Source organism: Grammomys surdaster, unplaced genomic scaffold (assembly GCF_004785775.1).
Source record: "Grammomys surdaster isolate TR1022 unplaced genomic scaffold, NIH_TR_1.0 169, whole genome shotgun sequence".
NCBI lineage: Eukaryota > Metazoa > Chordata > Mammalia > Rodentia > Muridae > Grammomys > Grammomys surdaster.
Window position 1 is genome coordinate 8,597,517 of NW_021604617.1, and position 15,979 is coordinate 8,613,495.

A 15,979-nucleotide genomic window follows, 5' to 3' on the forward strand; every position below is an offset into this window, starting at 1 on the left:
AGAAGCATCCAGTCACAACACTGAAGGACTTCAGAGTCTGAGAGCTTTTCTAAAGCAAATTTTTTTCTCTGCCCTTACTCATTCTGTATTTGATGGCATCACTCATCCTTCATGGTCCCCTTAGGAGACTGCACGTGAGAGAGAGGTGCCTGCAGCTACCTTAGATGTGTCTAGAGTCTTTGGACCTCTAAGATGAAAACTGATTTATAGTGAAAACAATTTAAGTCAAAAACTTATTCAAGTAACTGTCAATTTTATATTTTTTAACCTTTATTTTGATTGGCTTTGTTTTTGACATGGAGTCTCATATAGCCCAGGTTGGCCTCAACCTTGCCATGTAGGCCAGGGTAGCCTTGACCTCCTGATCCTCCTGTCTCTGCCTTCTAACTCCTGGGATCCAGGCGTGTGTCAGCATGCCTGGCTTGCGTGGTTATCTGTGTATTTACTTATTCATGAGCTGGGGTCTTGCTGTTGCCCAGGCTGGCCTTGAACTCTTAGACTCAAGTTTCCTTCCCTACTCAGTCCTACCTGAGTAGCCAGGACTACTGGCAAATGACACTTTGCCCACCAGCCACAACATTTTTCAAATGGCAAACTTGATAGGTAACTAGAGAAAGCTCCCATGGTGGTTGGTCTGCAGAGGGAGGCTCAGCGTGTGGCATCTGCGCTATGCTCACGCTGCTGACCGCTCTGCCCAGACTCACTGTCCTCTCTCCCTGCAGGTGTCATGGATGATGACGACGACTCCTGTCTCCTCGATCTTATTGGGTAAGACACTCCCGTGGAGCCCGGGGCGGCCCCTGTGTGAGGTGTACGGGACAGGAGAGCTCGGCAGCTATCCTAAGCTTCTGGGCTTTTAAAATCAAAAATTATTTTAATTCATCGTGGTTACAGCACTGGGACAGAGGTAGTTTTACATACAGTCATAACTCAGAAATCCATTCTTTTTGGTTTTACTTGTTATTTTTTAGTAAGTTTCAGGATGCCAGGCCAGGGTGTTGCTTTAGTTTTAGCATTCTCACTAAGCAAGGGCAAGGTCCTGAGTTTAGTCCCTGGAACTGAAGCAGTAGGTGCTTCCGGAAGACAGAAATATAGAAAATGGTTTTACTCAGGCTCATATGTCGTATCTTTTTGCCTTATTAAGATATCAACAACTATTTAAATATAAGTAGCAGTGTTTACTTGTTTCCCTCTCTCTTTTCTTTCTTTTCTAGAGACCCACAAGCGTTGAACTATTTTCTGCACGGACCTAGCAGTAAATCGGTAAGTGACAGACAAGTGTCTCAGGCTGGGCTTTAGTTTCTCCACGCGCTACAATAACCGCCATGTTGAATTTGCCCCTTTGCAGAGCGGCGATGACGTGACGAACGCAGGGTATTCTGCAGCCAATTCTAATTCGATTTTCGCCAACTCCACGGTGAGTGTTGAAAACAGAACCTGAACCCTGTATGTCTCAAGGAAGCCTTACAAGAGAGGCTTTTTTCACCTCTGTAGAGTGCTAAGAACCATTGCCTCACCTTGCAGTTGACAGGAGAGGAAAAATCTGTATGTCAGTGTTATTTTTTTCATAGAATCAGGCTCATAAGATATTTACCCTGCCAGTTTCTTCTGTTTTTAACATTCATTTGTTGTATGTATGTGTGGAGGAGGGTTTACATATGTGCCTATGTGTACATGCATGAATCAGGAGGAGGACGACCTTGAGTTGGTTGTCTCCTTCCTCCAAGTGGGTCCCAGAGATCAAATTCAAGCCTTGTGGCTTTGTGGTGAGCCTTCACCCTCTGAGCCATCCCTCTGGCCCTGCCCTGCCAGCTTTCTAAGCCTCCAACCGTCTGAAATGACACCAGTGTTGTGACGTGAGGAAGGCACATTAGAATGTTTTGAATCTTGTCATGTGTGCTTTAAGGAGACTTTTTAATTATAGTTACTTACAAATCCTGTTGATCGTGTTGAGGTGCAGTATGTGCTTGTCACTGAGGCTCTCATACAGACTGCATCTGATGCTCACAGCATTTGCAGGAAGTGGTTTTACTGTTAGCTCTGTCTTGTAGACAAGGAAGCTAAGGCACAGAGAGGTTTACACAGCCAACAGGGGCGGCGCTAGAATTATGAATCAGGCCCCAGCCTCTGCAGCCCAGATTGTTCAGCTCCAGGAGAGTAGACAAGATGGAAAGAGTCTTACTTGGAGACGTTCTCAGATCCCTGTGTTTAGGGCTGGGGAAAGGCCTCAGTAGGTGGGAGCACTTGCTGGGCCAGATAAGGACCTGAGTCCAAATCCCCAGGACCCACGTTAAAGCTAGGCCTGGCTGCAGAAGTGCCTCCAGTCCCAGTGCTAGGGGTCTGAGCCGGGAGGAGGACTGGGGCTTCTCGGCATCTGGACCAGCTGCTGCTCCAGTGAGAGGCCCTGGCTCACACAAGTCAGACAGTGTGACAGCAGGATACCTGGTATCTATCTGTCCTTGTCTTTCTGGCCTTGTCCATCCCCACCTAGACCCACACGTGTATCATGCCACACACACCATGCGCACACATACACACACCATGTACACACACCATGCCACACACACATACCATGCACACATATACTCCATGCCATACACACAGTGCACACCCACACCATGCACACACACCATGTACACACACACACCATGCACACACATACACCATGCACATACATACACACCATGCACACACATACACCATGCATACACATACCATGCCACACATATACACCATGTACACACACACACACACCATGTGCACAGACACACAATGGACACACATACACCATGCATACACACACACCATGCACACACATACACACATGTGCACACATACACACCATGAACACACACACCATGCATGCACACACCATGCACACACATACACCATACACATACATACACACCATGCACACACATATACCATGCATACACACACACCATGCCACACATATACAACATGTACACACACACACCATGTGCACAGACACACAATGGACACACACCATGCACACACACACCATGCACACACATACACACATGTGCACACATACACACCATGAACACACACACACACACCATGCATGCACACACCATGCACACACATACACACATGTGCACACATACACACCATGAACACACACACCATGCACGCACACACCGTGCACACACACCATGCACACACAATGAGGAATTACTCTTTAAACTTAAATGACCTTTGTCTTCTCCATTCTGTCCCTCTTCTACACATGACGGTCTGCTATGGGACTGCCCAGACCTTTGTCCTTCTCTGCCATTTACGAGTTATGCTGATCTTAGGTAGGTCCGTAAATCTCAATAATGTTCACTTTTCTCAGTAGGAAAACACAATAACAAACTAACTTACAGTGGTCCATGGAAACCACTTGATGTCGTCAACAAGCATGGACTTGCTGTCACCGTCCCCACAGCCTTATGTCCCTCATCTAGGGAACTCCATGGCACACACAGTCTGTGGACATGCTCAAGGCTTTCAGGTGTTTCAGCCATATTACCTGATCACGTCATGTAACACATCCTGACCAGTTTTGATGGCTTCAGAGCCTCAGTGCTGGAAGTCTTCTTACTCGGTAGCCTTTTATTTTTCTTGTAGACCTGGGAATCCATTTCAGGACCTCAGGCCAGGGCTACACCCCTCATGGAGGACCTCAGGCCAGGGCTACACCCCTCATGGAGGACCTCAGGCCAGGGCTACACCCCTCATGGAGGACCTCAGGCCAGGGCTACACCCTTCATGGAGGACCTCAGGGCAGGGCTACACCCCTCATGGAGGACCTCAGGCCAGGGCTACACCCCTCATGGAGGACCTCAGGCAAGGGCTACATCCCAGCCAGTTTTCTCTCCACCTCACCCCACCCTTTAAGATAGTGTTTTTCTGTGTAGACCAGGCTGGCCTGGAACTCAAGAGATCCGCCTGTCTCTGCCCCCCAAATCTAAGAACTAAAGCTGCTCCACCACGATCCTGTCTTCTCTTTTAAAACTAGGCTCATTCTGAGTCTCGGTATGACCTCAAACTCTCAACATTTCTCCAGCCTTCTACATGCTAGAGTTATGGGTGCCAGCCACCCTGCGTCACTTCTGCCTTGATATTGCTCCAGAGAAAATAGTCTTCTTGCTCTCAGTTGCTTTTCCTACTGCTTCTCAGATAGTTCTTTAAGACCTCCTGGGAAGTAGCCCAGCCATGGCTCTTCTAATCATCCAGCTAAGACTCAAAATTGTTACAGTTTTGCAAGTCCAAAGGCTTAAAAAACAAAAACAACAAAAAACAGAAAACATGGCCTCTCTATATAGCCCTATAGACCAGGCTGGCTTCAAACTCATAGAGACCTGACTACCTCTTCCTCCTGAGTGTTGGGATTCAAAGACTTGCACCACCACACACAAGAATACTTGTTCATTCGTCCTTCCTTCCTCCCTCCCTCCCTCCCTCCCTTCCTTCCTTCCTTCCTTCCTTTCATTTACTTATTTTTGGTTTTTTTGAGACAGGGTTTCTGTGTTGCCCTGGCTCTCCTAGAACTCACTCTGTAGACTAAGCTGGCCCCAAACTCAGAGATCCACGTGCCTCTGACTCCCAAGTGTTAGGATTTAAAGGCGTGCGCCACCACTGGGCTAGAATACTTGTTTTTGTTTGTTGGTTTGTTTGTTTTAAAGATTTATTTATTTTATTTATATAGGTTCACTGTAGTTCTCTTCAGACACACCATAAGAGGACATCAGATCCCATTACAGATGGTTGTGAGCCACCATGTAGTTGCTGGGAATTGAACTCAGAACTTCTGGAAGAACAGTCAGTGCTCTTAACCACTGAGCCATCTCTCCAGCCCAGAATACTTGTTCGTTTTGTTTTGTTTTGTTTTATTTTGTTTTTCGAGACAGGGTTTCTCTGTATAGCCCTGGCTGTCCTGGAACTCACTCTAGAGACCAGGCTGGCCTCGAACTCAGAAATCCACCTGCCTCTGCCTCCCAAGTGCTGGGATCAATTAAAGGCGTGCGCCACTACTGCCCAGCGCAGAATACTTGTTCTTGATCGGTCTATTTTTAATTTTCTTTTTTCTTTTCTTTTTTTTTTTTGTTTCTTTTTGATTACAGTATAGTACACAGAACAGAGTCACCCCTAAGGCTGAGGGGCTGGGTGATAAAGCTTGCCTTCGTGCTTGATGTGTTTGTTTCTTTTCCAGAACAGCAAGTTAAAATTTTTTTCTCTCTGTGCCACAGAAGATGACTGGGCTATGTCAAGTGTCTTAGTTCTTATTACTCTTTCCAGCTTCTCTTCCTGGGTCTGCGTTGTCGTCTCTCCAGACTGTCTGTTCCCCTGGGGTTCCTTAAAGACATAACTAAGACACATGGACATATCAAGAAAGGAGTGGCTTTTCCTTTTGAGTTAACTGGGTTTGTTTTTGTTTGTTTATTTGTTTTTAGTCTGAGATAGTTTTCCTAACTACTTGAGTGTTAATAAGTAAATACTTATTCGAAGTCAGAAGAGCATTCATTTTACATCGGAACTCACTTTGGTCCAGTCTGGCCTTCTGGGGCTGTAGGGGTACCTTCTTGGATGTCTAGCAAAGTGATACCCTGGGCTCCTCAAACCCATTTTGACTTCGTGGTGTACAGTGTCTGGATAGATACCCCCTGGGCTAACTGTCACTAAAACCTTGGAAACAACCTGAAAAACAAAGCTTTCTTATCACCAGTTGGGTTCTAGGTTCAGTCTTTAGCACCCCACCCACCCCTTCAGAAAAGAAAGGGTAGCTGGCAGTGATGGCGCATGCTCAGGAAACAGAGGCAGGTTGAATTCTGTGAGTTCAAGGCCAGCCCAATCTACAGAGCAAGTTCCAGAACATCAGGCTACACAGAGAAACTCTGTTTTGAAAAGCCCTCCCCCATTCTCACCCCCCCCCAAAAAAAGGAAAAAAGTATGACCCAATATCTCAGAAACAAGAAGCTGATGTCTAGATATCCTTAGTTATGTCACGTTATCTGTCTGCCTGTCTACATCTGTTGTTTTGTTTTTGAGGCAGGTCTTACTTTATAGCCCTGGCTATCCTAGAACTCACCGTGTAGTTCAGGCAAATGTTAAACTTACAGAACTCCTCCTTGTCTCCAGAGTGCTGGGTTTAAGGCCTGTGCCAGCATGCACAGCTTGTCTTTACGTGTGAGACAGAGTCTCAAAAATGTGGCCCAGATTGGCCTCACCCTTGCTTTTAGCCCAGGCTGACCTCAGATTCCTGGCCATCCTGACTCAGCTTCAGCACTGAGACGGCTGTGTGAGCCTCACCTCAGCACTGAGACGGCTGTGTGAGCCTCACCTCAGCTAGCTTTTTGTATGTTCCCTATAAAATCATCTGTCAGATGGCCGGACAGACTATTCAGCATAACTAAAGAAATAAAACAGGAGAAAGAAGGTAAGTGGTTGAGAGAGAGAGAGTTGTGTTTCCCAGGAGGACTGCAGGTTCAAGTCCAGCCTGAGTATGACTTTGTTTCAAAATAACAGCAAACAAAAAAAAATCAGTGTGCCCTGAAACCTTACCATTAAACTTTATATTCGTATCCATCCAGGAGTGGGGATTTTAAGTGTCTCTTCTGAAGATTTGATATGCCTTGTAACACAATAATTCTGCTTTTTAGAATGCTGACCCTAAATCGTCCCTCAAAGGTGTAAGTAACCAGCTTGGAGAAGGGCCCAGCGATGGGCTGCCGCTTGCCAGTAGCCTTCAGTTTCTTGAAGATGAACTTGAATCTTCTCCTCTCCCTGATCTCAGCGAGGACCAACCCTTTGACATTCTCCAGAAGTCCTTGCAGGAGGCTAATATCACTGAACAGACATTGGCAGAAGAGGCGTATCTGGACGCCAGTATAGGCTCGAGCCAGCCGTTTGCACAAGCCCAGCTTCACCCTCCTTCATCAGCATCCTTTACTCAGGCTCCTAATGTTTCTAATTACTCAGGTCAGACACTGCAGCCTATCGGGGTGACTCACGTGCCTGTTGGAGCATCGTTTGCAAGCAATACAGTGGGTGTGCAGCATGGCTTTATGCAACACGTGGGGATCAGTGTTCCCAGCCAGCATTTGCCTAACAGCAGCCAGATCAGTGGCTCCGGTCAGATACAGTTAATCGGGTCCTTCGGTAATCAGCCTTCCATGATGACTATTAATAACCTAGATGGCTCTCAGATCATATTGAAAGGCAGTGGGCAGCAAGGCCCATCCAATGTGAGTGGGGGGCTTCTGGTTCACAGACAGACTCCTAATGGCAACTCTTTGTTTGGGAACGCCACGTCCAGTCCCGTAGCACAGCCTGTCACCGTCCCATTTAACAGCACAAATTTCCAAGCATCCGTACCTGTGCATAACATCATTATTCAAAGGGGCCTCGCACCGAATTCAAATAAAGTCCCAATTAGTATCCAGCCCAAGCCGATCCAGATGGGTCAGCAGAGTACGTACAATGTGAACAACCTTGGAGTCCAGCAGCACCATGTACAGCAAGGGCTCTCCTTCGCCTCCGCAAGCTCGCCCCAGGGCTCTGTGGTTGGTCCACACATGTCTGTGAACATTGTCAACCAACAGAACACAAGAAAGCCTGTCACCTCACAGGCCGTGAGCAGCGCAGGGGGCAGCATTGTTATCCATTCCCCCATGGGCCAGCCTCACACTCCCCAAAGTCAGTTCCTTATACCCACAAGCCTTTCTGTCAGCTCCAACTCTGTACACCATGTCCAGACTATAAATGGGCAGCTTCTTCAGACTCAGCCCTCCCAGCTCATCTCTGGCCAAGTGGCCTCCGAGCATGCCATGTTGAATAGGAATTCTTCTAACATGCTCAGGACCAACCAAGCATATTCTGGACAGATGCTTAACAACCAGAATCCCGCCGTCCAGCTGGTATCTGGGCAGACTTTTGCCACCTCTGGAAGTCCAGTGATAGTCAACCATGCCTCTCCTCAGATCGTTGGAGGACAGATGCCCTTGCAGCAGGCCTCACCCACCGTGCTGCACCTGTCACCCGGGCAGAGCAGTGTTTCCCAAGGAAGGCCAGGCTTCGCCACCATGCCCTCGGTGAGCAGCATGCCAGGATCTGCTCGGTTCCCTGCCGTCAGCTCAGCTAGCACTGCCCACCCTACTCTTGGGCCTACGGTGCAGTCTGGGACATCAGGATCAAACTTTACGGGAGACCAGCTGGCCCAAGCAAACAGAACTCCAGTACCTGGCAGTGTGTCCCACCGTCTTCCAGGCTCTGCTTCCAAATCTCCCAGCACCTTGAGCAGCACCCCGGGGACCCAGCAGCAGTTCTTCTGTCAGGTCAGTGTGGGGTGCTGTGTGCGACATGTGCGGTGGGGAAGTTCCTGTTGCATTGATATAATTACATAAGTGTCACCTTCGGTGAAATGTTCTTATTAACATCAGTTTTTCAGTTTATGGTTGATCATCTTCCTCCGTCTTAATGAAAGTCTCTTAGCCGTTGTAGAGTGGGGCATTGTAGAGTGAAAACTCTGTAATCAAACTGGATTTGGGACCAGCGAGATGACTCAGCAGGTAAAAGAATTACTGCCACACCTGACGACCTGAGTCTGGTCCCTGGACCCATATGGTAGAAGACAGCCGCCCCCTAAGTGGCCCCCTGACATGGGCACGCATGCTCTGGCAGGAATGCTGTATTAGCTTATGTCTATCAGTGAGATGACACACCAGGACCAAAAGCACCGTGAGGAGGAGTGAGTGACACTTCTATGTCAGAGGCCGTCCTTGAGGGAAGTTAGTGAGGGAAGTCAGAGTAGATCCCTGGAGACAGGAGTCGGTGTGAGGGCATAGAGGAGTGCTGCTTCCTGGCTTGCTCACCAGGGCTTATTCAGCTAGTTTTTTTTGTTTTGTTTCAAGACAGGATTTCTCTGTGTAGCCCTGGCTGTCCTGGAACTTGCTATATAGACCAGGCTGGCCTCGAACTTTCTGAAATCCACCTGCCTCTGCCTCCCCTATGCTGGGATTAAAGGCGTACACCACTAGACCCTGCTTCTCAGCTAGTTTTTTATATACCCAGAACCACCCGACTAGGGACGTCACCACCCACAGTGGGCTGGGTTCTCCCACATTAATCATCAACCAAAAATATGCCCCACAGACTTGCTTACAGGCTAGTGTAATAGAGGCAGTTCCTGAACTGGGACTTCCTCTTCTCAGATAACTCCAACTTGTGTTGACAAAAATTTAACTACTCCAAGTGTACATGTGTATCCACACACACATATGAATGAATGCATTATATTTTTTTAATTCTCAAATTTGAATCTAGGCTGTGTGAGGTGAAAGCAATCAGTACAATCATGCCTACAAATTTATTTTTCATGGGTGAGGTAGGGTAATAATATCATCATACCGTGGAGTTACTGAGAGGCCAGTAGTGTCTCTGCAGGGCACTGTCCTGAGACTGACTTTAACCAGGCCTCACCTCCTACTGATGCTGTCTTACACCCATCAAAAGATGCATCCATTGGGCAGGTCAGAACCTCTAGAATGGACACACTTCCCAAAAGACCGTCAGCTGGCAGCCATATCATTACTGTGTGGCCATGTCAGCTGGGTGGAATGTGACTGCTGCCTGTGAGCCAGGGACCCTACGCCTCTCTGCAGTGGTTACTGGCTCAGCCCAGAGGGAGGCATGCGGATCAAGAACACTCTCCTTTGCCCTGAGCCAGCCCAGTTGGTAAGACCACATAGCGCTCTAAGGTGTGCCTCAGCTTCTGTCCTCCACACCTCCGCAGATATTCCTCTTTCTTCTCTTCATTCTGAGCATGCTCCGTAGGAGTCAGACACACACCTCAGTGAGAGAGTGCTTCGCCTAGCATGCTTAAGGCCTGAGTTCCAACACAGTACAACACAACAGAGCAGTTGGCTTCGAGCACTAGTCACACCCGGGTCTTCTCCCTCTGTATCTGGCTTCCACCCACACATCTGCCTCCCCATCTTCATTCCCACAGTCTTCTTGCACTCAGGAGAAACTTTAGAATCCACAGCGGATTCTCTTGTCTGTGCGGTTGTTGTTTTTACCTGCTGATTTGTTTCTTAGTGTCTGTGGAAAAACTTAAACTCTTAATCTTTTACGTGTACAGATACCAGTCTTTCAGAAGGCACATACATATACCTTGGACTTGGTAATCACACTAAGATTCATAGCAAGCAGGTTTTTAAGACTGGGGCTGGAGAGATGACCCAGCATAGAGAGCACTGACCGCTCTTCCAGAAGTCCTGAGTTCAATTCCCAGCAACCACTTGGTGGTTCACAACCATAGGATCAGATGTCCCCTTCTGCTATGTCTGAAGACAGTTGACAGTATACTCATATACATAAAATAAATAAGTAAATCTTTTTTAAAAAACAATGTCAAGAGCTAGCAGCCAGTCTGCCTCTTCGTCTCCCCAAGGCCCCGTTCTTGCTAGGCCTTTAGATTCCCTGTGACATAGCCTCTGTACTTACAGTCAGGTGACACGGCTGACAGGCTGCTCCGTGCATCACACTGTGGCCGCTGTACTCCGTTATGTAACTTGAGCCAGTATCTGTTGATCTGCTTTGCTTTGATTATAATTGATTATCTGTTTTCACCTATAGCGTGGCCACTTCCCCTCCCCCCCTCAAGTGGGAGGAGCACTTGCTGACTCCCTAGGTTGTTGGTATCACGTCCAGGGTGTTCCTGCTGTCAGTTTTCAGGAACTCCATTCTGGAGTGAAGGGGTGCGGGCGTAGCCTGGGAGGCAGCCTGCACTACAGGAGCAGTAGGTATGTCACCTGCCATTCATATCCCTGGCACCAAGAGTGGCTCCGCTGTAGAATTGCTGTGTAGCTTTTCTATAGAAATTCTTGACTGTTGTAATGAACAAAAACACCATTTATGTACTATTTATGTTTGTAAAATTTTTTTTTTTTTTTTTTTTTTTTTTTTGGTTTTTCGAGACAGGGTTTCTCTGTGTAAACCTGGCTGTCCTGGAACTCACTCTGTAGACCAGGCTGGCCTTGAACTCAGAAATTCGCCTGTCTCTGCCTCCCAAGTGCTGGGATTAAAGGCGTGCGCCACCACCGCCCGGCTGTTTGTAAAATTTTTAATTTAGCAAATATTTTTTAAAGATTGCTTTTAATTTGTTCATGTATGTGTTTGCGTAGGTGTGTACATGTGGGCATAGGTGCCAGAGGTAGCTAGAGATGTCAGTCCCCTGGAGCTGGAGTTGCAGGCAGTTGTGAGCCACTGAGGTGGGCGCTGGGAACTGAACTCTGGCCCTCTACAAGAGCACAAGTGCTGAAACTACTGCACCATGTCTTCCGCTGTCATAACCCAGCGTTTTAATAACGTATAAGGCTAACGTTCCGGGCCTGTGAGAGAGCTCAGCAGTTAAGCAGTGGCTGAGCAAGCCTGGAACCTGAATTCATCCCAGAAACCCATGCAAAGGTGGAAGGAAGGGGAGGGCCACTCCACAAAGATGTCCTCTTACCTCCACACATATATACATACATACATACATACATACGTACATACATACATACGTACATACACACACACACACGTGTACACCGGCATACATGTACACAGTTACACACATGCACACCTACGCACATGTGCACACACGTAATAATAATATGTTTTTAACTGTTAACATTCGAGAGGACTAGATTTCTTGGTGTTGCGTTCAGTGTGGGTAGTTCCTTGGCTTGGCTCCTGGCACTCACAGAGACCAGGAAGTTTCCTCCCCTGCTCTGCAGCCACCACTTGCTTACAGGTGTGCCCGGAGCCTGGGCTGAGATGGCTTCCCACTCTCTCTAATGCAGAGAGAGACTCAGAGCCACAGAAACTGGAAGGCGACAGAAAGCTGCTCACCTGGTGTCTGTCTCCCTCAGCCTAGATTCTGCAGTCTGTGTTACTTGTACCAAGGGTCCGTGTGTGCCTGTCTGCTGTGCACAAGAACAAGCACATTTTTCTCTGGGGCATCTCAAAGTCCTTTATAAACACTCTGACTGTTTGCCTGTAACTTCTTCAGCATCTCCTGAGAACAGGGGTTTCCTGACATTTCGTGTTGTTGCTGCCCAACCAAGAGACTTAATGCTAAGTCAAATAATGTCAGATTTCTTTGAGTCAAGACGTTTATGCACGTTACAATAGATTTTCACCCAGAATTCAATCAGGAAATATTGTTTGCACATTAGTGGCTTAGGCCTTTAACCCAGTGGTTAAAGGCACCTGCTGCTCTTACAGTTCAATTCCCAGCAGCCCCCGGGACAGCTCACAACTGTCTACAACTCCCGTTCCAGGGGACTCTGACATTTCTGTCCTGGAACCCACTCTACATGTAGACCAGGCTGGCCTCAGACTCAGAGATCTGCCTGCCTCTAACTCCAGAGTGCTAGGATTAATTTTAAGTCATGTGCCATCATACCTAGCCAAAAATAAATAAATAAATAAATAAATAAATAAATAAATAAATAAATAAGCATTTTTAAAAAGACTTAAGGACCTGCAAGATGGCTCAGTAGGTAAAGGTGCCTGCCACAAAGCCCAGGCACGCTCTCTGGAGCCCACTTGTTGGAGACAGAGAGAGCGAGAGCCCAGTCCCGCAGATTGTCCCTCTGACCACCACATATATGCCGTGGCATGTGCTACCCACGCGGACAAATGTAAAATTAAGCAAATATCTGGATGAAGTAGATAAACCAGTGTAATGAGTCCAAATCTTCAGCTAGCAATTGGGTGTGGCCCAGATGAGCTCTTGGCTTTCCCCCCCCACCCCCTGCTCCGTTCATCTGTACCTCCCCACTCTGACCCCCTCCCCTCCCCCACCCCGTTCATCTGTACCTCCCCACTCTGGCCCTGCCTTGCTCTTTGACGCCAGTCCAGACAGTCTGGTCACGTCTCTGATCTGGTTGTGGTTTTTTGTGCTTATCCTACTGTCCTTCCTCTCGTTGCTTCAGTTGTCCCAAGGGGTGAGCCCGCGGGCACCCTTGCAACAGGCTCTCTGCCTTTGACAGTTACCTACGCCACCAAGCACCTCTCCCTGTTGGAGGCTTGGTTGGGAATGCCTTGTCTCAAACTGAGAACCAGTCGTCCTCTGTGGAGCCCTGTGAACCAAAGCTGTGAGGCCCAGAGCGACTCCAGGCCTCATGCTGTCTTCTGAGTGGATCACAACAGAGATGTAGTGATGAAGCCGGGCGACTTTATGAGAACTTAGCTTGTCAAGCAAAAGCTATGATAGGTCCAAACCTCTCAGAGCTCTCATGGCCGTGGGTGTGAGGCTGCAGGTGTGGTGGAGCTGGAGTCTCTGTCTTGTTCTCCAGCCCTGCCTTTCTCCGATCCCCTACCCTCTCCTGCCATATAGTGTCTGTGGATGTCCAGATAGATAGACATTTTTAAGGCAGGGTCCCTCACTGTGTAGCTCTGGCTGGCCTCAAACTCAAATCTACCTGCCTCTTCTTCCGCAGTGCTAATAGGCATCACCACACCCAGCTTGAAAATTCTTCTGTGAAAATCTCTCAAACATTCTCTCCATGAATGATGGAGATATTGACAGTAACCAAGACAGTGCCGGGACCTGACCAGATTATTTTTAATCCTTTCTGGGACCCTGCACATAAGCGGCCCTGTGACAGTCCCACACCACCATGGAGGAGGTGGGTCGAGTGGTCACAGAGGCCACCAGATACTGTACCTTCCCTCTTCCCTTTCCCATGGTCATACTCTGCAGGGAGCCTTCCTGGGCTAGCAGGTGTTGGGTGAGGAAGCCCGACCAGTCATCCTTGCCTGTGCCCTGTCAGCAGGTGACTTGTGGCTAAGCCTGTCTTCAGTTCTCTTGTCTGGAAAACAAGGAACTTAGCTACACAGTAGAGGCATATGGGGAACATTCTAGAGACTGTGGGTGCCTGCACCTTATCCCCATAAATTCTGATTTACACTCCAGCCTGGAGCAAGGGCCTTAGGCACCAGCATTTTCCAGAAGCTCCTGAGAAATGCTAAAGTGCAGCCTGGGGTGGAGGGCACGGGCCCAGCCAGCTCCCACAGCTTGTTACAGCCCTAATGTCACCTCATTAGAGATGCGTTCCTTGTCAGGGTGATTGATGTGACTTCAGCTTTTCCCTCAAAGCTCAATTCCAGAACACTAAGCCTCCTAAAGCATTTGCCTGATGACCTGAGCCAGAGCTTCTGGGGCTCCCCACTCATAGGACAAGGCACCCATTGCTGGCCTGCGTCAAGGTCTCTGGTCCCCTATGGTCCTCTGAGTAGGCCAGACACATGATGCTTTTGAACCTATACTTGGGACCAACCTGACCCTTTCCATGCTGCTTCAGGGGCTCGCCTCCCTGTGCCCCCCACAGGCTCTCCCATCTGTCTCTCTGCCTGGTCTTCTGTTCATTTGTACTGACCGCTAAGCATGTGAGCCCAGTCTGTACTCAGCACTGAGTACCACACACGTCAGGCCCTAGAACATAAAGCCCTGTTTGAGGATCAGTGAGAAGCCAGCTCACATGCACTGTCTTCCAAACGGGCGTGTGTAAGGATTGGGCAAACAAGATAGACAGCACAAGAAAGCTGAGCTGGCTGACCTGGGACCATCCGCTGGTTATTTTGTGAGAGTGTGGCCGCATATGCCACCTCGAGAAGCAAGAGTGTGCAGATTAGAGATGGCCACTTGCAGAAGTTGGCTCTCTTCTTCCCCCACCCCTGGGACCCAGGGGCCACACTCAGGGATCAGGCTTGATGACAGGAACTTTACCTGCTGAGCCTTCTTGCTGGCTGCTGATCTGTGACCTTCTAAAGGGAAGAAAAGGCCAACAAGACAGAAGGTGTAGGGGGCGAATGTTCCAGAAAGGAGAAATCACAAATGAAAGCCTGGGAGAGAAGATGATGTGTGCCTCAAGGGAAGGGAAGCATTCCAGGTGATTTGAGGAAGATGCTGGGTGGGAAAGGTTCGTCAAGCGTATCCTATGGGTCTGACAGGAGCCGAGGTACGCCAGGTGTGAGCCTGCAGTCCCAGCACTAGGGAGGCAGATGCAGGCAGATGTTGGTTGAGTTTGAGGCCAGCCTGATCTACATAGGACAACCAGGGCTACATAGTGAGAACCTCAGAACAGAGCAAAACAACGAGTGTCATAGGCCAGGTGTGGACACACACCTGTATGTGGTCCCGGCTCTTGGGAGTTAGCAGGTAGAGAGCAGCAGATCAGGAGTTCAAAGTTAGCCTCACCTACAAAGCAGGTCTGAAGCCACCATGGGCTTTGTGAGGGGGGGGAAAAAGAGCGTGTTAACTTGGATGTGAAATGAAATAGTGAAGGCTCATGCTGGCCTTACAGCGGTGGACATGGTGGGAGCACGTGGAATCAAAGCAGCGAAGGTAGAGCTCGCGGTTGGCTGCCATGGTTGAGGAATGTGGACGCTGGATCCTGACAGTGACACTCAGGTTCACTGAGGTAGAGAAAAACGGAGCGTCTTTACTTCTAACGGAAGTTCCTGGGTTTCAGGTGTGTGCATCGAGTTTGAGGAAGCCAAAGGACAGTTGCTATTAAACAGCCATAAAGTGTGAGGTCCTGTGGGCCACGAAGGGATTGAGTGCACAGTGTGTAAACTGTAATTGAAGCCATCGGAGTGACGGAGACTGAACAGGGAGCACACGTATGCATGAAGAGAGCTAGGTGAGAGCCAGGGCACATCAGCACAGGATGGCCAGAATGGCAGGGGTGAGCTTAGCCTGAGGACCTCCACACAGGGTACATGCCAGAGGGCGCTGAGAGCCTGCGATGCGGTTAGCTACCAGAGCCTGTGGCGTGCAGAGTCCCAGCGCAGTAGACTGAGAGACGGTGGCAGCTCACGCCTCTAATCCCAGCACGTGGGAGACTGAGGCCAGCCTGGGCTGTACAGTGAGGCCCTCTCTCAGAAAAGCAGAAGGGCTGCAGAGATGGCTCAGTGGCTCAGA

General features: G+C 48.7%; 1 protein-coding gene across 1 annotated transcript in view; it reads left to right on the forward strand.

The window, feature by feature from the left end:
* Positions 1–469: 469 nt before the first annotated feature.
* The window catches only part of Bicral (BRD4 interacting chromatin remodeling complex associated protein like), a 34,374-nt gene continuing 18,864 nt past the window's right edge, over positions 470–15,979 (forward strand). Inside the window, exons 1-5 of the mRNA XM_028766653.1 lie at positions 470–603; positions 723–768; positions 1,215–1,263; positions 1,349–1,417; positions 6,666–8,339. Of these exons, the coding sequence (XP_028622486.1) occupies positions 588–603; positions 723–768; positions 1,215–1,263; positions 1,349–1,417; positions 6,666–8,339 (1,854 nt within the window). The 5' untranslated portion in view covers positions 470–587. The remainder of the gene's footprint in view (positions 604–722; positions 769–1,214; positions 1,264–1,348; positions 1,418–6,665; positions 8,340–15,979) is intronic.